The sequence below is a fragment of the Oratosquilla oratoria genome, chromosome 11 (assembly GCF_046742065.1).
Source record: "Oratosquilla oratoria isolate Oo_2021 chromosome 11, ASM4674206v1, whole genome shotgun sequence".
NCBI lineage: Eukaryota > Metazoa > Arthropoda > Malacostraca > Stomatopoda > Squillidae > Oratosquilla > Oratosquilla oratoria.
Genome location: NC_134787.1, coordinates 46,031,723 through 46,059,407, shown reverse-complemented (window position 1 = coordinate 46,059,407; position 27,685 = coordinate 46,031,723). Strand labels below are relative to the sequence as shown.

The 27,685-nt window shown below is 38.6% G+C and overlaps 1 protein-coding gene across 7 annotated transcripts in view; it reads right to left on the bottom strand.

The window, feature by feature from the left end:
- Positions 1-12,175: 12,175 nt before the first annotated feature.
- Positions 12,176-27,685, bottom strand: part of LOC143029788 (uncharacterized protein C3orf18-like) — a 42,342-nt gene continuing 26,832 nt past the window's right edge. For 4 of the 7 annotated variants that reach the window (XM_076192776.1, XM_076192775.1, XM_076192777.1 and 1 more), the window contains exon 3: positions 12,176-17,211. In XM_076192776.1, coding sequence (XP_076048891.1) covers positions 17,017-17,211 — 195 coding nt within the window. In that variant the 3' untranslated portion in view covers positions 12,176-17,016. The remainder of the gene's footprint in view (positions 17,212-27,685) is intronic. The other 3 variants (XM_076192779.1, XM_076192782.1, XM_076192780.1) reach the window with 3 other exon arrangements.

Here is a 27,685-nt window from a genome sequence, read left to right as displayed (position 1 = left end):
TTATATACATATACAGCTCTAAACAATATCACACATAGAGAAGAAACCAGCTGTATGGAAAAATCCATGTTCCCAAGTTTTTCTGCACATTCAGATACTATAACTTGAGTGGGAAAAACTCACCCATAGCATCCATGGTGTGAAACACAAATAATTGCCAGCTTGGTGAGAAAAAAAAGCACAGCCCTTGCAGGAAACTGTAGTGGGCATTACACGGCTGTTTCCCCAGGGTCAAGAGTTTTACACACAGCTTGATTTTTCCTCATCTCACTGCAACAATTTCCTGACAGAAACCAGTTGCAGGATCACATAAGATCCCAGTCATGGCAGCTACAATTCTCAGTCATCAAAGCCTACCCCTACTGTTGATTTGCAGTTTGAAGTATCCATAACAAAAACACACTTCATCTCACTCCTCCATGAGGATAGCTTTCAGTGTTCTTGACCTTTGGTACCAAAAAAAAAAAAAAAAAAATCATATACACCCCATTTGTATACATTCATTCAATACTCTCATCCCCACAGCAAGGCACTCCTGGACAGATTGCTACTTCCTATGTTCTGCTGATGAGATATAACCTGCAAACCCACTGGGAAAAGTGTAGAGAGAAAACATGGGAATGTTACCCACCCTGTATTATCCTAAGGACATGAATCACTGAAACATGACTGACTGTATTTGCACATTATAAACATCAATTCCTTCAAAACAATTCTTCCTTTGCAATTTCAATATGGACTTCCTGTCAGGGTTTAACACTTTCCCACTAATAAACAATATGAACACATATCACCTAATACATGTCACTGATACCTAGACTCAATGTCTTGTATTCTCAGTCACCTTACACTTTATTCTATCAGTCTTCTAGGAGATTTTTCTATGTCTCCTTGTGGTACTGGCTTGTTTTCTGGCTTGTCCAAGGCCACGTCTTGAATAGGAGGCAAAACACAGCTGTTAACCAGCTGTGCCATGGTAGGAAACATAGTACTTGTGGAATGCCAAAACCAAACTCATAGGATAGTAGTGCCTAATTTAAATCTTTCATCTAAAATATATACATACATATTCCTAGTTTTATCTTACCTTGCCTTATACCTAACTTAAATCTGACTTACATCTAAGATATATACATTAAGGGGTACCCTACCTTGTCTTAAATCCTAACTTAAATCTAGCTTACATCTAAACTTATACATATATCATCCCTTCTGTAATCCCACTATTATCACCAATCTATAAGAAATAATATGTTATCTACTATACTGCATGCTACATGTGATGGCCCACCAAGGAGACCCCAATTATGGCAGCACAAGCCAAATGTTTATACTGTACAACTCTTTCCAATAACACTCCCCATAATTTAATTTTAAGATTAGGCATGATAGGTAATTACACTGCTGGTCAACAGTATCATGACCCTCTTACATTAAAAGCCAAGATTTGTTTAGGTAGCATAGCCTCGAGCTTTCTTCAGATGCATGAGTGGGGAGTTATTTGGAGCTGTATAATCAATCATTTTCTATACTCGTGAACATGTTTTTTTTTATGTGAGGCTCATAACTGGAGGTTGTTGTGGGAGCACTGAATTTCACGGTCTGTTTTGAAAGGCTTATTTAATGATCTGAGTGTGGATGTTCTTTGGTATAGATGTTTAATGTGGCTTAGGAGGTAGATTGTTAAAAATGTTGTAGTAATGTGCTCCTGCTAGGGTTGTTTGTTGCATTCTGTTGATGGAGCTTGTAAGATGTAGTGTAATGGCTATATGGTGTATAGGGTTCTGATCGCACTTGCATTCCTGTCATTTACAGATACTATTCTATGGAACAGATTCCCCTTTGACAGGTCAAAGAGGCTGTAAGTTGAAGGGTGGAAAGGTAGATGGCATATGTAATATCAGTTGGAGGTGAGGCTATGATCCATGGGTTGTATGCAGTACTATCTGCTGTCTTGCAGTCCAGTACCATTCCCTTTAACTAAAAAAAATGGTCTGGTCATCCCTATCTGGAAGGGGAAAGGGGATCAGCAGGACTGCAACAATTACTGTGGTATTACACATCCCTGATGAAGTCCCACCTTTACCTCAAATCACTCACTCTCTCCATTTCTAATCCTGACACATGCTCTACTACTGTCGTAAAAACTCTTGACAACTTCTAAAAGCTTTCCTCCTATCCTGTATATCTATAGTACCTCCCATAGTGCCTTCCTGTCTACCCTGTCATAAGCCTTTTCCAGATCCATAAAAGCCAAAAAAAAAAACATCCTTGCCTTTTCCTATAGCTTTCTCACATATCTGTCTTACCACAAAAATCTGATCTACATAACCTCTACCTGTCCTAAACCCACACTGTTCCTCACCAATTACTCCCTCTGTTCCTCTCATAATCCTCTCAATCAAGACCCTCCCATAAGTCTTCCCAACTACACTTAACAAGCTAATCCCTCTGAAACTACTACACTCACACTTGTCCCCTTTTCCCTTGTAAAGTGGAACTATACAGGCACTCCTCCAGTCCTCCGGCACTCTACCCTCTCTTAAACAAACATTAAATGACCTCACCAGCCAGTCCACCACCACTTTACCTCCTTTTTTCACATTCTGTGTGACATCCAACCAGACCAGGTGCTTTACCTGCTCTCATCATCTTAACAACTGCCTTCACCTCATCTTTCCTTATTTCTCCTCCATTTTCCTCACTCATTATGGTCATTTTCTTAGCACTTCTCACTGCAACTACCTTTCCTTCCCTACCCTCCTTCACATTTAGCAACTCCCTAAAATACTCTGCCCATCTTCCTCTTACTGCCTTCTCTTCCATTATCTCTCCATCTGTACCTTTTACCTTTTCTTCTCTACTTGATTTGCCTCCTCTTCCTCTCTTAATTTCTTTCCAGAACATCATTTTATTACTTTCAAAATTTTCTGTCATACTCTTACCCCATTTCACATCTGCTTTCCTCTTTGCCTCCTTTATCTTATGCTTTACTTCTCTTTTCTTTTCTTTGTACCTCTCATATGATTCCCTCATCCTATTTTGTAACCAATGTGAAAGCTCGCTTCTTCTCTTCTACAACCTTCTTTGCTTCCTCATCCCACCACTCACTACTCTTCCTTCTATTTCCTCCCATCCTCCTTGTCATCTACATTTACAAAATTCAAGTCAGCCACCCCCAATTCTGATCCTGGATCTGCCATTGCACATGTGGCATGTTTCCCTGATGTTGATCCTAATCACAGGGTGTCTCAACAAGAGACAAACCTTGATGTAGGAAACAAAATGATGCCCACAGAATTCATGGCTGGGGCAAGTTGATCAAACCTGTCAAGGGTTCTTTGAAGTGGGGTCTGCATGGGAGCTTGCTCGGAGAGACTGTGGGGACTAGCACCAGCATGAGTGAAGCAACACGCTCCCTGGCATATGCGCCTAACTAATGATAATGGTTCTATGAAGATTTTGATTCCTGTATGCAGGATTCCAATACGTGTGGTTCTGGTGCATCCTGTTAATACACTCAGTGCTCCATTCTGTATAGTTTGTAAATTGTTTGGGCTCATCTTCCTAATTGTTGGGAACCATGCTGTGGAGTTGTAGTCAAGGGTGGTTCTTTAGAATTGCTTGTGGATGGTTATTAGAGTTTCTTTCTGTTGTCCAGGTTCAGTGCCTGCAACAAATTTAAGAAGATTTGTTTTCTTGTTGAGACATTGCGACAGGTTTGAGGAAGGTGGAATAATAAGACATGGGGTCTAGGACCGAGTTTATTCCTGACTGGTTTTCACTTAGAGCTTCTTCAGAGGTATGATACTCCAACTACGAAAGTAAGTAATGACCTAAGTGTGGACTAAAAGATCCCCTGTAGTAAATGTAAGAAGGCCTACTTTGGTGAGAGCCATAGAGGTTTCCAAAAGAGAATAAGGGAACACAAAGTGAATTTGAGAAACCATCGCCTCTCAAATGCGCTGGTGGGCCATGTAGCCAAAGATCATCTACCCAACTGGCAACAGGCAAAAGTGTTAAGAAAAGGCCTAACAAGGAGACAGAGAAAGGTAATTGAGGCCCTATACATAGCTACCGAAGACAACATGAACCAGAAAGTAGGGAACATAAAATGGTCAAAATACATAGCAAAATACACAGCTATTAGGAGCAACACAAAGATGGCGCTGACCTAGATCAGGAGAGAAATATCTGACGCTCTTTTGTCTGGCAGATTTCACACTCACATTAGTTTTCTCATTTTTACACTATTACTCATCTTATTATGTGGCTTAGGAAGCACTTTTTAATCTATTTTCAGCAGATTAATTATTCATTCATTTACAGCTCTCTGTCCACCCACTTGCATCCCCTGCCTAGTTGGTGGGATTGTGGTTTAGGGTCTTCTATGTATACCACCAGCTTCACTCAGGAGTATTATTCCTCTGAAGAAGATCTAAGCGAAACCGGTCAGGAATAAACTAAGTCCTAGACCCGTGCCTTATTCTTCCACCTTCCATTTATTTTCTTGTTGATTTTTGCTATCAGGTCTTTGATTTGAGAACTGAAAATTATACGAGTATCAAATATGATGTCTAGAATTTTAGAGTTCTTTTCCAATGGAAGGATTAAGCCATTTAATTTTACCATAGGATTTCTTTTTTTTTTTTTTTTGGAGTGAGGCTTTCATTCTGTTATTTTAGAGCAATTGTTCTAGTTGATTCAAGTATGCTTGGGTGTTCTTCCACGCTATTTTGTTTTTACTATGCTGGATTATGACCCTCTTATGGCTTTACCTTTTTTAGGAATGTCCCCTGTCGGGCTACAGGGAGAAGGATGCCTGGTCCCAATCCCCATACCATTTTTCTCGCCTCTTATGATCCAAGTGGGAATACTTAGTGGCAGCATTCTTTTCTCCCACCCCCAACTCCCTTTCCACCACAGGGAGCTGTTAAGAGTTTTTACGAGAGTAGTAGAGCATATGCCAGGATTGGAAATGGAGAGAGTGAGTGGTTCGAGGTAAAGGTGGGACTTTGCCAGGGATGTGTATGTTGCCCTGGCTGTTCAACTTATACATGGATGGGGTGGTGCGAGAGGTAAATGCAAGGGTGGTGGGTCAGGGATTGAAGATGGTTAAAAAAAAATGGAGAAAAGTGGGAGGTGACCCAGTTGTTGTTTGCAGACACTGCACTTGTAGCAGGATCAGAGGAGGGATTGAGGAAGCTGGTGACAGAGTTTGGGAAAGTGTGTGAATGAAGGAAGTTGAAGATAAATGTGGGTAAAAGTAAGGTGATGAGATGTACAAGGGGTGAAAGTGGCAGCAGACTGGAGGTAAGCATTATGGGAGAGCGACTGGAAGAAGTAGATCGTTTTAGATACTTGGGTGTGAATATGGCAGGAAAGAAAATAGTGAAGGTGGAGGTAGAATGTAGATTGAGAGAAGCGAGTAAATGCCTTGGTGGATTAAAAAGTGTAATGAGAAATAGACATTTGAGAATAGATATTAAGACAAGATTGTATGAAGGAGTGATTGTGCGAACACCACTGTATGGGCCAGAAACATGGAACATAAGAGGAAAAGAGGAGTTTGAATGTGTTTGAGATGAGGTGTCTGAGAAGTATGATGGGGGTTACTAGGCTAGATAGAGTGAGAAATGAGGTGGTAAGGAGAACAGGGGTGGAAAGGGAGTTGGGAGATAAGGTTGATGAAAGAGTACTGGGATGGTTTGGACACATGGAAAGAATGAGGGAAGAAAGACTAGTAAAAGAGGTATGGAAGGTAGATGTGGAGGGAGTAAACATGAGGGGGCGACCTAGGATGAGATGGATGGATGGGGTGAAAGGGGCTTTGGGGAAGAGGGGAATGTCTGTTGAGGAAGGACAGGAGAGGACAGAGGACAAGGGTGAAAGGAAAATGGTTGTATATGGATGGTGTTGTGATGACATGAGGTGGAATGGGGGATGAGTTAGTATGTGTGAGAAAAATTTTACGCAGCCTGAAGGGATTTCTCCCTGTCTTCTCCTTTTCTGCACGAGGAGGGGAGGTTCGCCAATTTAATGAAGCAGCCTTGCTGTGGATGTGCTGTGTCTTGCAACATTGCTTCTGACCCAGGGCAGTGGACAAGATACAGGGATGATACATCATCCAGAAGGTGCCAAGATAAGAGGGTAGAGGGTGGAGGGGAGTGGAGTGTATCGAGGATGGAATGGGTGGGAATGGTTTTTATGCCTTTGTTTTTTGGCTACCTCCCTTGTAAGGGAGGAAAAGCCTTTGGTATATGTATGTATGCTGGGTTATCATTGTTAAGTCATCTGCTTATGAGAGAACATTGGTTTTTAGTTTTGGTTCTGGAGTTGGGAGATCACTCATGAAGAGATTTGCCGGTTTTGGATTAACGCAGTATTCAGCTTTCAAGCAGCTACACCAAGCATCAAGAAATCAGAGAGAGGATGGCACTGCTCAAGGAAGTGCAGCTCCGAGGAGCCAGCACCTGGTCTCTGAACCAGACCAGAGAGAATCTAATCCTAAAAATTTCATGATCATTAAAACCCCTTCCACTTAAACCATATAATAAATTTATTCATTTCCAACAATATTGCCAATTCATTACTTTGACATGACACATTCTCATATCAAACTCAAAAGGAATTATTTATACTACATATCAAAATCCAGAATTCTTTACTGACAGCAGATTTTTATAACCAATTCTGTTCCACAAACACACATATTACAAGAAAGCGAGCATTGAATAATGAGTTTCTTTAAAACCTACATCATCTTATTATTAAATCTTCTCTATAAATAACCTGGTACTGACAACAGTTGTATCAATTGTAAACCTTAATCTACACAAATTTATACATTTTGTGGGAGTTGGCTCACAGATCACAAAAAATCTATTCCCATTTATATGAAAACTTCTATTGCCTCCAACACCATGGCATACTCCACAGTCTGCCTGTTTTATTCAGCTTAAGGGGAGGTCTGGTCTGAAAGGGGGTCTATTAAATGTTAATCAGACCTGTACCTCCATAAAACCATTAAACAAAAGTCTTGAAAAGTTAGCCACACTGTTGAAAGGGTTATCTTAACATTTTACTTTCATTTAACATTTCAAGCAAATGTGACTAGAAATACAACACTGCATTCACTCCAAAACACATATAAACACTCACAGGCACAAACCCACAAATAATAAAAGGTACAAATATGCTGTTTTATATCCACAGCTTATAAACACAATACACATGAACATAAACATGTATAAATTCTAATAAATCTCACATCTCAAACAGGATAAGAAAATTTCTTCTGTAGATGATGTGACTGGAAACACCACGCTAACTTAATTGCCATTGAAGCCCAGTACAGCATACATGAAAATGTGTAATAATTATGACAATGGAACATACATACACCAAAGGCTTTCTCTCTCTTACAAGATAGCCAAAAAACAAAGGCATAAAATCCACTCCCACCCATTCCATCCCTACATACTCCACTTCCATCCACCCCCTCCCTCCCTCTTATCTTGGCTCTTTCTGGATGACAGGTCATCCCTGCATCTCGCCCACTGCCCTGGGTCAGAAGCAGTGTCACAAGACACAGCACATCCACAGCAAGGCTGCTTCATTAAATTGGTGATCCCCACTCTCTGTCCCCTCATGCAGAAATGGAGAAGACAGGGAGAGATCCCTTTGGGTTGCATTAATTTATTTTTCACACATCACAGCATCATCCTTGGTTGCCCCCTCATATTCACTCCTACCTCTGCCTTCCACACCTCTTTTACTTATCTTTCTTCACTCATTCTTTCCATGGGTCCAAACCATTCCAATACTTTCATCAACCCTATCTCCCAACTCCCTTTCCATCCCTGTTCTCCTCCTCACCTCCTCATTTCTCACTCTATTCAACCTAGTAACCCCTATCATACTTCTCAGACACCTCATCTCAAATACATTCAAACTCCTACTCTCTTCCTCTCGTATGTTCCATATTTCTACCCCATACAATGCTGTTGGCACAATCACTCCTTCATACAATCTCCTCTTAGCATCCATTCCCAAATGTCTATTTCTCATGACAATGGTAATCATGAAATTACTTACAATAACAGCAAAAATTAGGAGCACTAAAACATTTCCTTACAGGTACAATCAATCTTGCACACAAAGAAAAAGCAAAAACTATCAAGCAAAGGTGATAGTGATCTCCGTAACATTCTTCATCTTCTACCCTAAACACTATGTGAATTTTTTAAGCTCATTCATTGCTTACAACACAAAGGCATCACTCATTAGTGATCTACACAACTTGAAAAAGAGAAACATTGTATTGTTTAACAGAGTAATGATAGTTTCCTGAAGTTTCGCTGATTGGAAACCTGCAGCCCCACAGCAGCCAGCAATAGTCCTGAGGCATTCTCATATATCTCTCTAGAAAAACATTGGTCTGTTGTCCATGTTGTACTAGTGTAAGTATATTTGTCACCAGTTGGTAGGAACAGGAGAAAACCAGCTGCTGGTTGTCAGCTCTCCTTATGTCAAAAGATGAAGGACATTAAAAGTTGATAGAGAGATCTCAAGCCATTGTCTGGAGACTGAGAGCCAGCCCTTGGGGTTGCACCTCCAAATGATGGTGAATGTGTAGAGGGGGTTTCAAGAAGAGTAGTAGAAAGGTGATTCTCTCTATTGTCCATTTTAAAGGAGCACCACAAATCATGGGTCCTTTCAACATGGTACAAATCAATTACCAGGAATCCCTCACTCTAGTGCAATTATTCTGGTCCCCTAACTCTCATGAATCATGACCCTACCTACATGAAGTCTTTTATACCAGGAAAATATGCTAAGACTGGATTACTTTGGTTAAGCTGGTAGGTACATTAGATTTAACTATACAAGTTACAAATGGATGGCTGGACAAAATTATCACAAAGAGGTAAGTTAGTTCCATGAATGTCAAAGCTAAATTTAGCACAACAGAGGTCTGAAAATGACAATCTGAATCAACATCTTCAATGAGGCATGGCACCACATCAACATTTGTGGCAAGACCAACTTGATGTTGCACACACGATTGCACTTAGGTAACTTATCTGTTAAAATCACACAAAGCCCTTGTAACTCTAGGTAGTAATAAGGCTAAGAACTAACCAACAACTTGTGACAGATCACAAGCTGGATGAAAATATAATCCAGGCCAACAACATAAATTTAAGGCAAATTTTGATGAGTGGAGAAGAGATGGGACCCCATAAGAACAGTTCCAACTCTGTATACTACATTATGGGGTTGTCATCTAGAATTCGTGAAAGATGATGATGAAAATTAAAAATATGGAGAAGATGTAGAATCCCTTATGTTGGGTACTACTGGAGCTGGCATCAGAATCCAGATTGGAACATGCACCAGAAGAACTAACCATTTGTTACACTGTCAACACTGAGATAGAGAGCATTTAGAGCTGCCCTTTGATTCAACATAAACCATAATGTTTTATAATCTACTCAAACTGTGGATAATTTAAGACTCAAGAGAGTCTGATAACATTTGTCAATTACACATTTAACAGAAAGAAAAAACAAATACCATGATAACCTGAAAAGAAGTACAGGATATAGCAATACAATTTTTCCATTTGTCTTACATTTAATATGACAATACAATCTGAGCCACTTAAATCTGTTGGAAATATATTCAAATCTGAGTATAGCAGGCCCTATATCTACATGATGTAAGATTGAATATCAATAAAAAATCTTACATATGCATGTGTCCATTTGTGCTTCATATTCTTTGCATGTCTTTACATGCCTACTCCACAGTATAGTCATTACAACAGGAAGTGAGAAAATAAATATCACAACCAAAGAAAGATCTATTGATATATATGTAAACAAAATATGCAGCTTTCTACAACCTATGTTGAGCTGATATATACAGAAGACACAGATCTATAGTATAAATCAACTAAGGAGACATCACTAACTCTTAACAGCATTACTAGACATTCTATGGACCAGTCCTACATCACTTGTGTGTGTGACAAATGAATTAATCACTTTCCTTCAATCATCGTGAATAATGTCTTGCAAGACATATATTACAAACTTCACAAAAGTTTTACATACAAAAGTTTTAATCCCTTTAATCCCAATAAATTTTGTTCTGGCAAATTTCAGATGGGTATATTCATCTGAAGTAAGCCTTTTGGACCAATGAGTAAGGACAATCTCCCTTAGAGACACACTTCAAAATTTTAACTTTACATAAAGCTAAATAATATTATTCAACTCAGACAAGACCTAATGGCTTTTTTAATTAATCCATCAATCTCTTGCAGGAGGCTCACAGCTCCCAGGTGGATGACTCTGGGCAGGCCTACAAGTCACTCGGGGACAGACTCATTATCTATATGATTGAATTTCATATCTATTCTTGAAAGAATATAATTATTTAAAAAGATCAAATACCTAAACAAATAATCAAAACCAGTAAGCTTATTATAACTGAAGCCCATTATAAACAATTTTGTATTCTCTATTTTCAAAACAAGTTCATATCACTGCTCATCTTAACAAATGAATACAAAACACTATCAGAGGAGCATATAGAGTTGTATTTTGCAGGAGGAGAGCTATGCTCGTAGTGATCTGCATTTGTATCTTTCCACATCCAGTTCTTTCTTAAAATCATGTATAGTTTTAGCACTCACTGTTTCCTCTTTCAGTTTGTTCATGTATCTATTACTCTGTATAGAAAGCTATTTTTTTTTTTTTAGATCTCTTCTGTAACTGTCTTTCTTGAGTTTCTTCTCGTGTCCTCTTGTATTTCTTCTGTCCCATTATAGTAGGTCATCCCTATAAAGAATTTCCATCACTTTCATAATTCTGTATGTTATCAAATCACCTCTTTCCCTTCTTCGTTCCAAAGTTGATAAGTTTAGTTTGTCCAATCTTTGTTCGTATGTTAACTTGCAAAGTGTTGGTGCCATCTTTGTGTGTGTGTGTGTGTATTTACCTAGTTGTATTTTACAGGAAGGAAGCTATGCTCGTGGTGACCCGTCTTTGTTTCTTTCAGCACCAAGTTTTTTCTTAAAATCTTGAATAGTGTTTGCACACACTGTTTCTTTATCTAATTCATTCCAGATATCCAGTACTCTATGTGGGAAGCTATTTTTTTTTCAGATCTCTTCTATAGTTATCCTTTTTGAGTTTCTTTTCTTGTCCTCTTATTTTTCCATAGTCCCATTTTAATAAATCATTCCTATCTAGGATTTCCATTCCTTTCACGATTCTATAGTCAGCAGATCTCCTCTTTCTCTTCTTTGTTCCTGAGTTGGTAATTCCAATTTGGACAATCTTTGTTCGTATGTTAATTTGGAGAGAGTTGGAGCTAACTTTGTTGTTACTCTTTGTATTCTTTCTAATTTCTTTTATATTCTTTTTAGTACTGGGTGCCCATAGTGTTGCTGTGTACTCCAATTTTTTTGTTTTATTAGTGTAACTAATGCTGTGGATGTACTGTGTCTTGCGACACTGCTTCTGACCCAGGGCGGTGGGCAGGGTGCAGGGATGACCCGTCATCCAGGAGGTGCTCAGATGAGAGGAAGGGTGGGAGGGGTGTGGAGTGTATTTAGGGATGAAATGGGTGGGAGTGTTTTTATGCCTTTCCCTTTTTGGCTACCTCCCTTGGAAGGGGGAAAAAGCCTTGGTATATGTATGTATGTAATATCATTCTAATCATTTCCTCATCCAAGTAGTCAAATGTGTGTGTGTGTGTGTATTTACCTAGTTGTATTTTATGGGAAGGGGAGCTATGCTCGTGGTGTCCCGTCTTCATATCTCATTTTATCTAAACTATTTTTAAATTCATGTATTGTTTTTGCACACACTACTTTCTCATCTAACTTGTTCCAACTGTCTATTACTCTGTGAGGAAAGCTGTTCTTTTTCAGATCTCTTCTATAGCTGTCTTTCTTGATTTTCTTTCCGTGTCCTCTTGTATTTCTATCCCATTTTATTAGATCCTCTCTATCAATAATTTCTATGCCTTTCATGATTCTGTAAATAGATATCAAATCTCCTCTCTCTCTTCTTTGCTCTAGTGTCTGTAGCTCAAGTTTTGCTAGTCTCTCTTCATATGATAGTTTTGAGAGTGTTGGTGCCAATTTTGTAATTGCTTAGTGTGTGTGTGTGTGTGCATGTGAGATTCACCATGGTCTTGGACCATGTGTTGGACTCGTGATTGATAGTTATTTCCCTCCCTGAAGAGAGCTCATATATGACCGATCTATGTATTTTACCTAGTTGTATTTACCTATTTGGGGGATGGGGGGTGAGGAAGTATGTATGAGAAAAATTTTGATGCAGCCCGAAGGGATTTCTCCCCGTCTTCTCCTTTCCTGCATGAGGGGACGGATAGGGGGGGGGTCGCCGAATTTATGAAGCGGCCTTACTGTGGATGTGCTGTGACTTGCGACACTGCTTCTGACCCAGGGCAGTGGACAGGATGCAGGGATGACCCGTCATCCAGGAGGTGCCAAGATAGGAGGGAGGGAGGAGGGTGGAGGGGAGTGGAATATATGGTAAATGAAATGGATGGGAGTGATTTCTATGCCTTTTTCTTTTTGGCTACCCCCCGTGTAAGGGGAAAAAAGCCTTTGGTATATGTATGTATTATACAAAAAGGGAGCTATGCTCGTGATGAAACGTCTTTGTATCTTTCAGCATCAAGTTTGTTCTTAAATTATTGAATAATGTTTGCACACACTGTTGCCTTATCTAATTTATTCCAGGTATCCACCACTCTGTGTAGGAAGCTTTTCTTTTTCAGATCTCTTCTATAATTATCCTTTTTGAGTTTCTTCTAATGTCCTCTTGTTTTTCCATTGTCCCATTTTAATAAATCATCTCTATCTAGGATTTCCATTCCTTTCATGATTCTATAAATAGTCAGTATATCTCCTCTTTCTCTTTTTTGTTCCAGAGTTGGTAGTTCCAATTTGGACAATCTTTGTTCATATGTTCATGAGTATGTGTATACCTAGTTCGTGTGTGTGTATTTACCTGCTTGTATTATACAGGAAGAGGAGCTATGCTCATAGTAACCTGTCTTTGTATCTCGCAATATCTAGTTTGTTCTTAAACAATTGTATGGTGTTTGCATGCACTCTACCCTCTCTTAAACAAACATTAATCTCACCAGCCAGTCCACCATTACTGTACCTCATTTTTATACACATTCTGCATGGCATCCATTCAACCCAGGTGCCTTCTCTGCTCTCATCATCTCAACAACTCCTTTCACCTTATCTTTCCTTATTTCTCTTCCATTTTCCTCACTCATCATGGTCATTTTCTTAACACTTCCCACTGCAACTACCTCTCCCTCACTATCCTCCACATTTAGCAACTCCCTAAAATACTCTGCCCATATTCCTCTTTACTGCTCTCTCTTTCATTATTCTCTCTCCATCTGCACCTTTTATCTTTTCTTCTCTACTTGATTCGCCTCCTCTTCCTCTCTAATTTCTTTCCAAAACATCTTTTTAATATTTTCAAAATTTTGTCACTCTTACCCGACTTCACATCTGCTCTCCTCTTTGCCTCCTTCATTCTATGCTTTACTTCTCTTCTATTTTCTTTGTACCTTTCATATGAATCCCTCATCCTATTCTGAAACCAATCTGTGAATGCTCACTTCTTCTCTTCTACCTTCTTTGCTTCCTCATCCCACCACTCACTACCTTTCCTTCTATTTCCTTCCATCCTCCTTGTTCCACACATCATCTTTGCATCCCTTGTGACTCCCTCCTTGAACCATTCCCATTCCTCCTAGTTCTACTCCATCCTTCACTCCCTCCCACTCCTCTCTCAGCTTCTTCTTGTACTCCTTTTCCCTCTCATTTAAGCAGTTCACTTTAAGCACCTCCCTACCTTCTGTCCTTTTCCTCTTTCTCCATGTATCCTCCACTCTCAACTTACCACCCACCAAAAAGAGATCAGATATTCCCCCATTCTCTCCCCTTAGAACATGTGCATCCAAAAATCTTCCTACTATTCTCCTGGTTACCACTATATGGTCTATTAACACTATCTACCAACTTTCCATCCACCACCCTCTCCCATGTGTACTTATGTTTGACTTTCTTCCTAAACACTGTATTTGCTATCATCAACTCTCTTACTAGACATCTCCACCATCAACTCTCCACTATGATTTTTTCCTGGAACTCCACATTTCCTGACCACTCTGTCTATTGGTTCATTTTCTAACTTAAGCATTAAGGTCTCCCAATACCACTATATTGACATTCCTCCCTAAACCCTCTATACACCCATTTAAATCTATCCAATAAGCCTCCTTTTCCTCTACACTCTTCTCACTACCAGGACCATATGCACTTACAAAAACCCACATCTCCCTTCCCAGTTATATTGTATACTAAAAAAAAAAAATATCTAGTAAGAAAAACATATTCATAAGACCTCAAATTCTGCATCCTCTTCATAATGTACCTCTTTGAGACTGGTGACATTGGTAAGGCAAGTATTTTCAGTATCTTATGCCCCACCATCATCAGTGTCTTCCCCTTTCCCTCTTACACAGATTTAAAACATTTACAATCTATTTCAAACACTTGAACAGCTGCTAAAAAGAGTGGCAATATCAAATACGACACACAAGATACAAAATAAGTCACTGTGAAATATATCAAAAGCTACAGTCATCTATATTAATAATTACATTGGAAGAAATTTGTGTTAAGAAGAGACCATTTTCTTAATGGCTTAGTGATAGCCTTCACTAGGATGTAGTCTCAATATAGAACCTTCAGTATACTCCAGGTAAAAATCTGTAATTTCAGTACAGAATCAACAGTGTACAGGAAAAATGAGCTGTATTTTCAGTAAGGAATTTACAGATTACTGACTAATTAACTCTTCATTACATACAGATGCAGCAAGATAAAAGGTTGTCATTTCAATAATCTAAACAATCCTCAAGATGAAATGCAGTTTTAAACTGCAGTGAAAGAATGGGCAGAAGACTACAGTGATATAATAGAAGCCATAATGAACACATGCTATATTCATAACCATTACGAAATATAAAATAAAGTTGTCCTGTTCAATTGGCACAGCCACTCTCTTATGTCTTCCACCCATCTTGTTTTCACATTAAGATTTGGCCCAAATAGCTAAGTGAGGCACTACAAACAGGTATACAGGACTATTAGATATGTACTTTTACTGGTCTACCCCCACAAATGGTCATTTATAACTAAAATTGTTAACCTCATATGAAAATGTACTATCAGGTTATAACTAGTAGGTGAGTTGGTTTTCACATAGATTTTTTCTTGGAGGTGGTGTGGCAGAGTTAAAAGGACATTGATAAACCACATGATACAACTATAAAATCCTAACAAGTTATTTCAAATCTTATGTCTGTTATGAGAAGACATAATAATCGGTAAACCAACTTGCCTATGCCAAACCAAAGAGACAACCTGTGAGGGCAAGCCAGGTATTGAGGGACAGTGCTACTACAGACACCTGCGCTTGCTACTCATTAGGTAAACAATACATCGGGATCTGCAAGAGAAATCAGAGGTGTATTTAAGGGTTAGTCATTCAAAAGTTTTATCTTGGGGATTACTGACTTACACTATCCTTTGCCAAGATATTTAAATACAGCTGGATATGGAACTACAACCACACAGAGATTTCTTACGAAATATTAGCACACACTGTATTTTGCAAGTTGTTAGCATACAGTTTTTCAAGTGACAATTAATGTATGTCTCACATCAGTCAACTATCAGTACTGCCAATATAATATATACAATGTACTCTATCTTACCCTGTATTCAGTCATTCATTCATCAATACTGACAAGTCCACCTCATGAATACTTCTGGATAAAACCCAGTCCTTGATATTTTACTTTAAGATGCTATCTAGAGCAAGTTGCTCTTCCTCCAGTAGTAAGCACCTATATCTAAGATAATGAGACTGGCAGATGAACCCTCGATATAAGCCACATCAGTGTTTCAATATAAAATATATAAAAGATAATGAAAGGAATAAACTGCTAATATCAAAGGAAGAAACAAAAATCTTATAGACTAGGGACAAGATTGAAAAGCATTTGTGATTGCTTAAAGTATTACTGTTGTTGCAGAAGTGGCATTCTTCATCAGCACCAACTTTTGATAAGGGCATAAGATGAACATACTATTTATATATCATACTGGTGTCACCAATATTGTGTGAGATAATACAATATGTAGCATTTAATGAGCTTATGGTACTTACATTAACCAAAAGCCTTTTCCCCCTTATAAGAGGGCCTATATGATTGCTTGTTATGATAAAATGCACATCAAATCTAAAACTAATATTTACCAGTAAATGTTACAGTGCACCTAAGAGATTTTACAGAGTACTCTTTTACAACTGGTATAAGAATTTTTTGAGCCAAACCAAGCATAAAAAAAATATATATTCCATCATTTTCAATCAGTGAAAATTTGGATTAAATCTTTCCTCTTATACTTGATACCAAAAACAGTGCCAAGTCTTTTAAACTACAAAAAGTTAGTATTATTTCTCAGTATAATCAAAGTAACTACCAAGCAATGAAGACTAGATTATGAGGTTGTCAGCTTTGGTGTATGTCTTCATCACAACTGACAGCATAGTGATATACAACTGGTGAATACAAGCTACACATCACAATGGCACAATGGATGATTTGTTAAGATTACTCTTCCTTTTTCCATTACACTAAATTCCCTCTTTGTCTTTACTACCTTCCTTCCATAAGAATTTGCCAAATGAGATAACACTGGTTCAGACATGACTAATGACCAAATTTTTAAAGCTATCTGACAGTTTTAGGGTTTAGAAGGGGGAGGGGGGGAAAGATGGTCATGGGGTGAAGATGGGAATATGAAGATTTTCAACTCTCCTATGCCCTCCTTCACTAGCTACAGACCTGCTGGATTCCTACAGTCCCTCAGGATGGTACTGTGTACAACTGCTCTGAGTTGGTGCCAATACCTGCCTTTTCTTTTGGTCTAAGATTTCGGGCTTCTTCAAGCAACTGATTTTCCCAGTCATCTCCATCGTCACCTGGATCAAAGTTGTACATGGGCATAAGCTGGTGCCGAAGCCTTTCCAACTGCCGTCGTCTTCGAAGCCACACAAAAATCTGTGCATAAAATTAAACAAGTTTATTTTTCCTTTGTTATATACTTATAAACAAAATTTGTGTGTTACAGATGATTCAAAAAATGTATATCAATGCTCTATCAAATAATTAGCACTGATATACTTGTATTCAGCCAACATTTACATGTATCATAAAAATTAATTAGGGCATAAATTTTTTTTTTTTTTTCTAGTTTCACTGACAGGAAAACTGCTACCAATGATAACCAGAAACAATCCTTGAGATCTGCCATACACCTTTCTGAAAAGACACTTTGGACTTCTGTTTGTATATCTATGTACACCTGCTTTTAAGTCACCACCTAAAAAGAAGGGACCAATTGCCATTTGTCAGTTCTCCTTGTGTGAAGAAGTGGGAAAACAGTTAATTTCATAGTGAGAGATCTTAGACTCATCCTGGAGACAGAGAACAGGTCTCCCAGATCTAGATAGTGTTGATCTGTTTTGAAACCTGGCAACAAAAAGTTTAACATATATACAAATTTAGCCACTAAATTTATGCTGCTTTAGAAAAACCTTTCTATTCTCATGTTTGGGCAAGAATTTTTTTTAAAAATCTTTGAATTCAATGAACACGTTTCTAATTAATTTATAGAATTCTTTTAACCATAACTGGACAATTATGTTGGTAATAGCCAACACTTCTGTCCTTGAAGACAATATCATGCTACAAAGGATTACAAAGGAGGGGCATGCCGACAGGAGACCTTTTGGTCCATAACTAGTTCAGATGTGGAAAAAAATATATATTGATAAATAAAAGAAAAATAAACAAAATTATAATAATATGAATAATAAATAAATGCATAGGTATAGTTAAATAATAAACAAACAGTTAAATAGTAGATAATAATAAATTGACATAACTAATAATAAGTTAAAATCAAGCAAATAATAAACAAACAAATAATAACAAACAAACAATATAAAATAAATGGCAGGCATTACAGCATCTTGCTTAGGTGCATATCTAAACGAATCTTAAAGCTTTGAACTAAAATGCATTGCACTGCCTCTGCAGGAAGTTTGTTCCATTCATTAACTACACGGTTGGTAAAGTTGTTTCTACCCACTTCCAAATTAAATCTCTTTCCTAACAGTTTGAGACCATTATTTCTTGCCGGATTCTCATTCAGTGTAAAAACTTTGTCCCCTCTGATATTGTCAATTCTCTTTAGAGCCTTAAAGACCACAAGCTCTACTATTCTCATAAAAACTCTTGACTGCTCTTAACAGCTTCCCTTCTATTCCATATATCTGCAAAACCTCCCACAGTGCCTTCCTGTCTACCATCATAAGCCTTTTCCAAATCCATAAAAGTCCAAAAAAACATCATTATCTTTTCCTATTGCTTTCTCACATATCTGTTTTACCACAAAAATCTGATCTACACAACCCCTACCTGTCCTAAACCCACACTGTTCCTCACCAACTACTCCCTCTGTTCCTCTCCTAATCTGCTCAATCAAGACCCTCCCATAAGCCTTCCCAACTACACTTAAGCTGATCCATCTGAAACTACTACACTCACACTTTTCCCCCTTTCCCTTGTAAAGTGGAACTATACAGGCACTCCTCCAGTCCTCCAGGACTCTTCCCTCTCTTAAACAATCATTAAATAACCTCACCAGCCAGTCCACCATAACTGCACCTCCTTTTTTCAGACATTCTGCATGGCATCCATCCAACCCAGATGCCTTACCTGCTCTCATCATCTTAACAACTGCCTTCACTTCATCTTTCCTTATTTCTCCTCCATTTTCCTCACTCATTATGGTCATTTTCCTAGCACTTCCCACTGCAACTACCTTTCCCTCCCTACCCTCCTTCACATTTAGCAACTCCCTAAAATACTCTGCCCACCTTTTTCTCACTGCCATCTCTTCCATTATCATCTCTCCATCTGCACCTTTTACCTTTTCTTCTCTACTTGATTCGCCTCCACTTTTTCTTAATTTCTTTCCAAAACATTTTTTTATTACTTTCAAAATTTTCTGACATACTCTTACCCCATTTCACATCTGCTCTCCTCTTTGCCTCCTATCTTATGCTTCACTTCTCTTTTCTTTACTTTGTACCTCCCATATGAGTGGTAGACATCTGGAACAAACTGGACAAAGCAAGTGTGTGCAAAAACCATACACGAATTGAAGAGCAAACTAGACACTGCGAGATACAAAGATGGGACACCATAAGCATAGCTCCCCTTTTTGTAAGATACAATTAGGTACAACTAAGTACACACACACACAGTAAGTACAGAGGAAGACTGTAAATCTTTTCAAGAAGACCTGGACAAAGTCTGGAAATGGAGTCAGAAGGGTGAAGTGAACTTCAACATTAAGAAATGCAATATAATAGAATTTGGAAAAAGCAAAAATAGAATATCGGGTCAATATAAAATTGATACAAAGGAAGTGAAAAAAGTAAACTCATAAAGGGGCCTAGGAGTAACTATCTTAAATGACATGACATGACACCAGACAAGCATGTCAACAAATTAGTAGGAGAAACTTTTAATTTATCAAGATCAATGAAAGTAGCCTTTGACTACATGAAGAAATGGTAAATACTAGTTACACTGATAAGACCAAACTTGGAATACGCAGCATGACCATGGACACCTAGTACAAAAAAAAAAAAAAAAAAAAAAAAAAAATAGAAAGAATTCAAAGAGCAACGACAAAGAGGGTACCAACACTTAGCAAGTTGACATACGAACAAAGATTGGATAAACTAAATTTACCAACCCTGGAACAAAGAAAAGAAAGAGGTGATTTACTAACCATTTACAGAATTATGAAAGGAATGGAAATTCTTGATAAGGATGACAGAAGAAATAGGACAGAAGAAATACAAGAGGACACAAGAAGAAAAATTAAGAAGGACAGTTACAGACGAGTTCTGAAAAAGAATAGCTTCCCACACAGAGTGATAGCTATATGGAACAAATTGAATGAGGAAACAGTGAGTGCTAAAACTATTCATGACTTTAAGAAAAAACTGGATGCGGAAAGATACAACAGCAGATCACTACGAGCATAGCTCTCTTCCCACAAAATACAACTAGGTAAATAAATACACCACACACACACATACACACACAATAGAAAACTCACATAACAGTGAGGAAATAGTGAGATAGTTATCCCCCTCAATGAAAGTAATAATCATAACACAAAAGGAAATCAGCGACCAAATTTAAACCCTTGATGTTAGAAAATCACATGGTCCGGACAGAACTGCAAATTGGAAACTGCAAGAATGCATGGAAGAATTAACACACAAAATATACAATATAATTAAATTCTCACTTAAAGAAGGAAAAGTACCACAGGACTGGAAGAGGGCAAACATAGTACCAATATATAAGGGGGGAAACAAAGAAGACCTATTTCACTACAGACCGGTCTCACTAGCAAGCAAAGTAGCAATAATTTGTGAAAAAGTTGTCAAAAATAGATGGGTTAGCCTTTGGAAGAAAAAACTATACTGAATCCAAACCAATTTGGATTCAGACAAGGAAGATCATGTACAACAAACTTGATTTGCTTCTACTCAAGACTAATAGACATAATACAAGAGAGAGATGGGTAGGCAGACTGTACCTTTCTGGACCAACAAAAGGCATTTGATAAGGTACCACATAAAAAAACTAATAAAAGAAGATTGAGTCAATAGGTGGCATCAGAGGAAAATTATTGGAATGAATGAAAGACTTCCTGATTGGGAGGAAAATGAGAGTAGTAATTAGAGATAAATTCTCAAACTGGGAAGAAGTTACCGGTATAAGCCGTGTCCCGCAGGGATCAGTACTGGCCCCAATCATGTTTGCCATATACTGTACATTAATGACATGGATGAGGGTGTAGAGTGTTATATGACTTTCTCTGCAGATGATGCAAAGATACTAAAGAAGGTAAAAACGGAGGAAGACTGCAACTCATTGCAACAAGATTTGGACAAGATCTGGAATTGGACTCAAAAGTGGGAAGTAAAATTCACTATAAAGAAATGTAGTATAATGGAATTTGGAAAGAGTAAAAACAGAATATCGAAAGATTACAAAATTGATGAAGAGGTGAAAAAAGTAAACTCGGAGAAAGATCTTGAAGTGATGATCAGCAAGGACATGACACCAGATAAGCATATTGATAAAATATTTGGAGAAACCTACAATTTATTGAGGTCGTGGCGTTTGCTTATTTGGATGAGGAAATGATAAAAAAAATTCTAACTACACTAATAACACCAAAACTTGAGTATGCAACAACACTATGGACACCCAGTACCAAAAAGAATATAAAAAAAATTAGAAAGAATACAAAGAACAACAACAAAACTAGCACCAACCCTTTCTGAATTGACATCTGAGCAAAGACTGTCCAAACTAGAATTACCAACTTTGGAACAAAGAAGGGAAAGAGGAGATTTACTATCTTTAGAATAATGAAAGGAATGGAAATCTTAGATAAGAATGACTTGTTAATATGGGATAATGACAAGACACGAAAAGAAACTAAAAAAGGATAGTTACAGAAGAAATCTGAAAAGGAACAGCTTACCATACAGAGTGATAGATACTTGGAACAAATTTGACAGCAAAACAGTGTGTCCTGACACTATTCAAGATTTTAAGAGAAAACTTGATGCTGAGAGATACAGAGACGGGTCACCACGAGCATAGCTCTTTTCCCATATAATACAACTAGGTAAATACACACACACACACACACACACACACACACACACACATCGGTCGAAGTGACAATGAAGTTTGGAACTCCAAGAAAACTTCAAGATTCATCGATCTCAACAATGAGGGAGTACCTTTGTTGTATTAATAGGGAAGGGGAAAGCTCGTGGTGTAGTGGGAAGGTGAAGAAAAAGGAGAAAGGGAGAGATTACCGAGGGAAATGGAAGGAAATGAGGAAGGTGACGAACAGGTTCCCCCGGACGTCAGGAGAAATGTCAACAAAAGAGCTGCAGACGACACAGGCAAAGTCGAAAATATCAGTAAAAGCATTGTTAGAAATATAGATAAGAACAGCACAATAGAAAGTGGAGATAATAATTTCCATGGATTTAATGAGGGGGGGATGGCAACCTCCCCCATTTAGCAAGTCTAGAGGAAAAACTAGAGAAAATGACCAAACATTGGGAGGCTAGGTTCAGGCAACTTACACAGATTATGGAAAGAGTTGATAAATTGGAAGAACTAAAAAGACAGTTAAAATAAGTAAAAGATGAGAATGAGGAATTAAAGAATAATAATAAAGAGAATAAAGAGTCCATAGCAAACAAAGCAAAGGGTTGGAGAAAAGTCCAAGAAAATAACAAAGTTGTATTTACAGATAAAGTGAAATAACAGATGAAAGAACAAACTAAGGACACAATTATTAAAGTGATGAGAGAAGAGGACAAAATGAAATGTATAATTATATTAGGGGTTGAAGAGAAGTATAATCTAAATAGGACCACAAGAGTAAAAGAGGAAAAGGAAAAGGTAAACAATATATTAGAAGTAGTTCAAGACAATGGACAAGAAACAGGGAAAGAAACTGAAGAAATATATAGACTAGGGAAATATAATACAGATAAGACCAGACCAATTAAGATCAAATTCAGGTCACAAACGACAGTAGAGAATATCTTAGCAAAAACAGGGAAACTAGCAGACAGTGAACAATATAAACAGGTATGGATAAAAATGAATGAAGAGGAAAGAAAGGATGAGAAAACAAAAAGACTAGAAGCTAAGGAAAAAAACAAGAAAAGAACAGTCAGAAAAAGAGAAATTCTATTGGAGAGTAGTGAATATGAAAGTGAAGAAATGGTTCATAGCAGAGAAAAACAAAAGGGAAACAGAAAACACAATGGAAGTAGCAGAAAATTAAAAGTGTCTTATACAAATAAAGATGACTTAATAACAGGCTTGAACGAACTGAATGATTACCTGAAGAAAAAAGAACATGACATAATGGGCATTGTAGAGACAAAATTGAAAGGTCCACTACCACCTAACAGTGTAGGACATGGTGCATACAATTATTGGATTAGAAACAGAGAGGTAAAACCAGGGGGTGAAGTTATGTTCCTAAGAAAGATATACATATGAGGAATGTCACATATGGAAAGAATAGAGATGATTATGATGGAAGTGGAAGACAGGGATGGGAAGAGCAGGAAGTTTGTAGTAAATTATGTGCCTCCTAAAACGGCTTCGTGGAAAGAGAAAGAACACAAAAGAATAACACTAAATAAGATAATGGAAGATGGAGGAAGAATAGTTATAATGGGTGACTTTAACTGTAAAGAAATCTGCTGGGAAGAGATGACAGTAATGGGTGGAGATGACCTATGGGGAAATGTACTACCGTATTTTTCAGTGTATGACCTGCGGCTTTTTACCTCAGAAAGGGGCCAAAATTCGGGGGTGGGGGTGATATAAAGGTGCGGGTCATCTGTGAATTCTGGTTAGAAATTGCCCTCTTACGCAGTCAAAAAAAATTGAACGATTAGTTTAGTTGGGTGCCCTCTTGGTTCGGGGATTTGCGGGAGGACCGACCGGGTTCGTCGAATGAAAGTTGATCAATGTCATAATACAGCGCGCACGATCGAGACAAACGACAAAGAGAAGGTAGGATTTGTCAGTATCTTACCCGCTTTACATGCTCTTGTTATTAATAAAGGCATTATCACAAATAAAACAGGCCTAACAAAACAGCATGAACATACAATACAACACTGACTGGTACCAACACCAACATCATGTGACGCGATCAAACAAAAACAAGCGGGCGGCCATTTTCGCAATTACAAATTACAAACTGTACCTGATTCCTTAATGCTAAATTTGTGCATTACATGTGCATAATATGTTTAGGTCTATCCTTGGAGGAATATCCCTCTAAGGCCTCTATCTAAATACTTCTATCTCTAAATTTTATTCTTTGGCAAAAAATCACTACAGAACTTCGCTATTCTCCTAATAATGTTTTCTTCTGCTGACATAAAAAAAAAAAAAAAATTAGTTTCTTAATTTAATCTATTTATATTGGGAGAATGCATTTTTATTTCATTAATCATTTCAGTCCTGGGTTCGACTAAGGATGGACAAATTTTTGTCACCACAAAAATCAACATCATGATCCAATTAAGAGGGTATAAATACCGCAGTTTTAAGCGATCAATCATCATTTCACAACAAGCTTACAACGACAACACAGAAGAAAACAACATCAAGATGCCACCAGTGAAGAAGAGGCTAAAAAGTTACGATGCCGATTTCAAGTTAAAGGCACTCCAGTTTGCGAAGGAGCATGGCAATCGTGCCGCCGGCCAAGAGTGCGGAATCAATGAATTGTTGGTGCGGGCATGGAAAAAGCAGGAGGACAAACTAAAACAGGCAAAAAAGACAAAAAAAGCATTTTGGGGGCACCAAGCAAGATGGCCCAACCTTGAAGATAAAGTTGAATCATGGGTGAATGAACAGAGGGCGGCAGGACGGGGGGTGTCTACAATAAGCATCCGATTAAAAGCAAAAACCATCGCTAAAGATCTCGGCATTGAAGAATTTCAGGGTGGACTATCTTGGTGTTTTAGGTTCATGCGCAGGAAAGAATTGGCAATCCGCACCCGCACTACAATGGCACAGAAACTTCCCAAAGATTGGCAAGAAAAGCTCGACACTTTTAGGGGTTACACAAGGGACAAGATAAGGTAGCATAAAATCAGTCTCGATCACCTGATCAATATGGACGAAGTTCCTTTAATGTTCGACATCCCGATGACGAGAACTGTCGAGCATGTTGGCGAGAAAACAGTACCCATCAAGAAAACAGGCCATGAGAAATCGAGTTTCACTGTCGTGCTTTCATGTACCGCATCGGGGCAGAAACTCCCACCAATGATGACCTTCAAACGAAAAACTATCCCAAAGGAGAAGTTTCAATATGTTGCACATCCTAGAAGGCATATCGACGAATAATCTCCTAGATTTCCTCTACCTCCTCGACACATGCTAGCCAGCATCACAGAAATGCATGAGGTGCAGACCAGGAGTGAGATGGCACTACCGCCGCGTTTCCCACGGAAAGGATTGTCCCGCGGTCACCCTTTGCGGTCAAAAGTCCGTAGGCCTCGTTCAAATCTCCAACGGGCACTCTGCCGAGTGCCAATACATGACCAGCCAGGAAGAATTGCCACGAAGGATATATATAGGTTATTATGCATGTTTTCCCTCCGGAAAACTCTGTCTCATTGTAGAATTGTTTCACCACCTGTACCTTCACCTTTTCCTCACATGTAGCTAGATTTCAAGATTGTAAATATCCGCTCTTGCTGGAAAAACAGCACCTATGCTTCTAAATGTTCTCGTCAGCAACCTAGCAGGAACCCTGTATATAAGCACCTGTTTTTCACAAAATAAAGAGAAGACCAGAGGCTGAGAGCTGAGGGCTCCACGTGTTTGAATCCGACTCCAAAAAGACCGCTCAAACCTCACCACGCTACCAAACCACGTGTTACCACTTGTCAAACCCTCATCTATGTTGGACCTATTATCAAGACCAACACATCTGGCATCGTGGTTCGTGCTAATCCAAAGGGGTGGATGGATGAAGGAGTCATGAACGACTGGATTGACTCAGTGTATGTCAAGCGCCCGGGTGGATTCTTCCACACAAAGACCTCGCTACTCGTTTTGGACTCTATGACCGCCCATAAAACCGAATCCGTTAAACAACACCTCGAGAAAGTCAACTCAAAGATCGCGATAATCCCTGGCGGTCTTACGAAACTTCTCCAGCCACTTGACATTTCGGTCAACAAGCCATTCAAGGACAGACTGCGTGCTGCCTGGGAGAAGTGGAGGGCGAACATTCCTTCACTAAAACTGGTAGACAACGCAGAGCTACTTAAGCTCAAGTGGCAGAATGGGTCATTCAAGCATGGAAGAAAATTAAAGAATCGACTATTCAGAACGGTTTCCGTAAATCAGAAATGTGCCATCCTGCAATGTTCGATGCATGCTACGACTCGGAAAAGGAATCGGATGAATCCGAAATCAAAATGGAAACGGATGAAGTCACTGCATCAGAATTGGCCGATTTATACCACAACCTCTTCCATGACGATACAGAGGATGAGGAATTCGATGGCTTAGTGAGCAATGATACGCCTTCATAAACATTATTGACTCAGTCGTCTGTGACCACTGACTCTGTTTTTTTTCTAATAACGATGTGCTCCATTGACTCTGTTCATAACAGTTCAGTAATGTGCTCTATCATTGTTCTATTCTACTGAAAACTAACCATTGGAAATTGTTTGGTTTAATAATTAATTACCAGTCTTTGTATGGCATTTATAAACCAATTGATTGATTAATTACCGGTAAACAACCAAACAGGGTTTTATGGCATTATTTACACAAATTGATTAAGGTTCTTTGTAATATATAAGTGCAATAAAATATATTGAAATGTAATTTGTTGGTTATTCTTCATCTTCATCACAATCAGAAATAAATAGGACTGGAGGTATGCTGGTATCATGATCATGAATCGCAATGCCGCGTCTTCGACCCATCCCAAAGGCATCATCAGATCAATTGCACACTTTCGAGATCACCCCTCTTTCATCGAAGCTACCACTACATCTAGTGGCAGCTTCAGAAACCAAATTGTGAGGTGTACGTACATGTCGGCCTTTGACGTGTAATGAATCCTGAAAAGCAAGATATCACCTAGAAACCTGCCAATATCAGAAAACATATATCTTTTTTTATAAATAACATAAGCATTGATGAAACGGAAAATTTAGAAAAAGCCTCAGCTTTGAAATTACTTTGATCACCACGTCAACGGCCGGCCATAACAACAACAGCCGTGAGCTGTGCCTGTGGCCACCCATGCATGGGTAGTATACATCGTCGGATCTACACTGCCGTACCTGCCATATGACAGCGGGTCATACAGCGGTGCGGGTCTTGTGTGGATTTTCACTAAGGTGTAAGTGGGTGCGGGTCATATAACGGTGCAGGCTATAGTCCGAAAAATACGGTACTTGATGTGATTATAGAACATACAATGACACAATGGATCATCTTACTTTTGCCCATATTCATCTTCAGCTTCCTTCTTTCACACACCTCAAACTCTGTCACTGACTTCCTCAATCCCTCCTCTGATCCTGCTACAAGTGCAATGTCATCAGCAAACAACAGCTGGCTCATCTCCCACTTTTCTCCATTTTCTTTAATCATCTCCAACCCCTGACCCACTACCCTTCCATTCACCTCTCGCACCACCCCATCCAGGTAAAGATTGAACAGCCAGGGTGACATAACACACCCCTGACGAAGTCCCACCTTTACCTCAAACCATTTACTCTCTCCATTTCTAATCCTAACGCAAGCTCTACTACTCTCATAAAAACTCTTGACTGCTCTT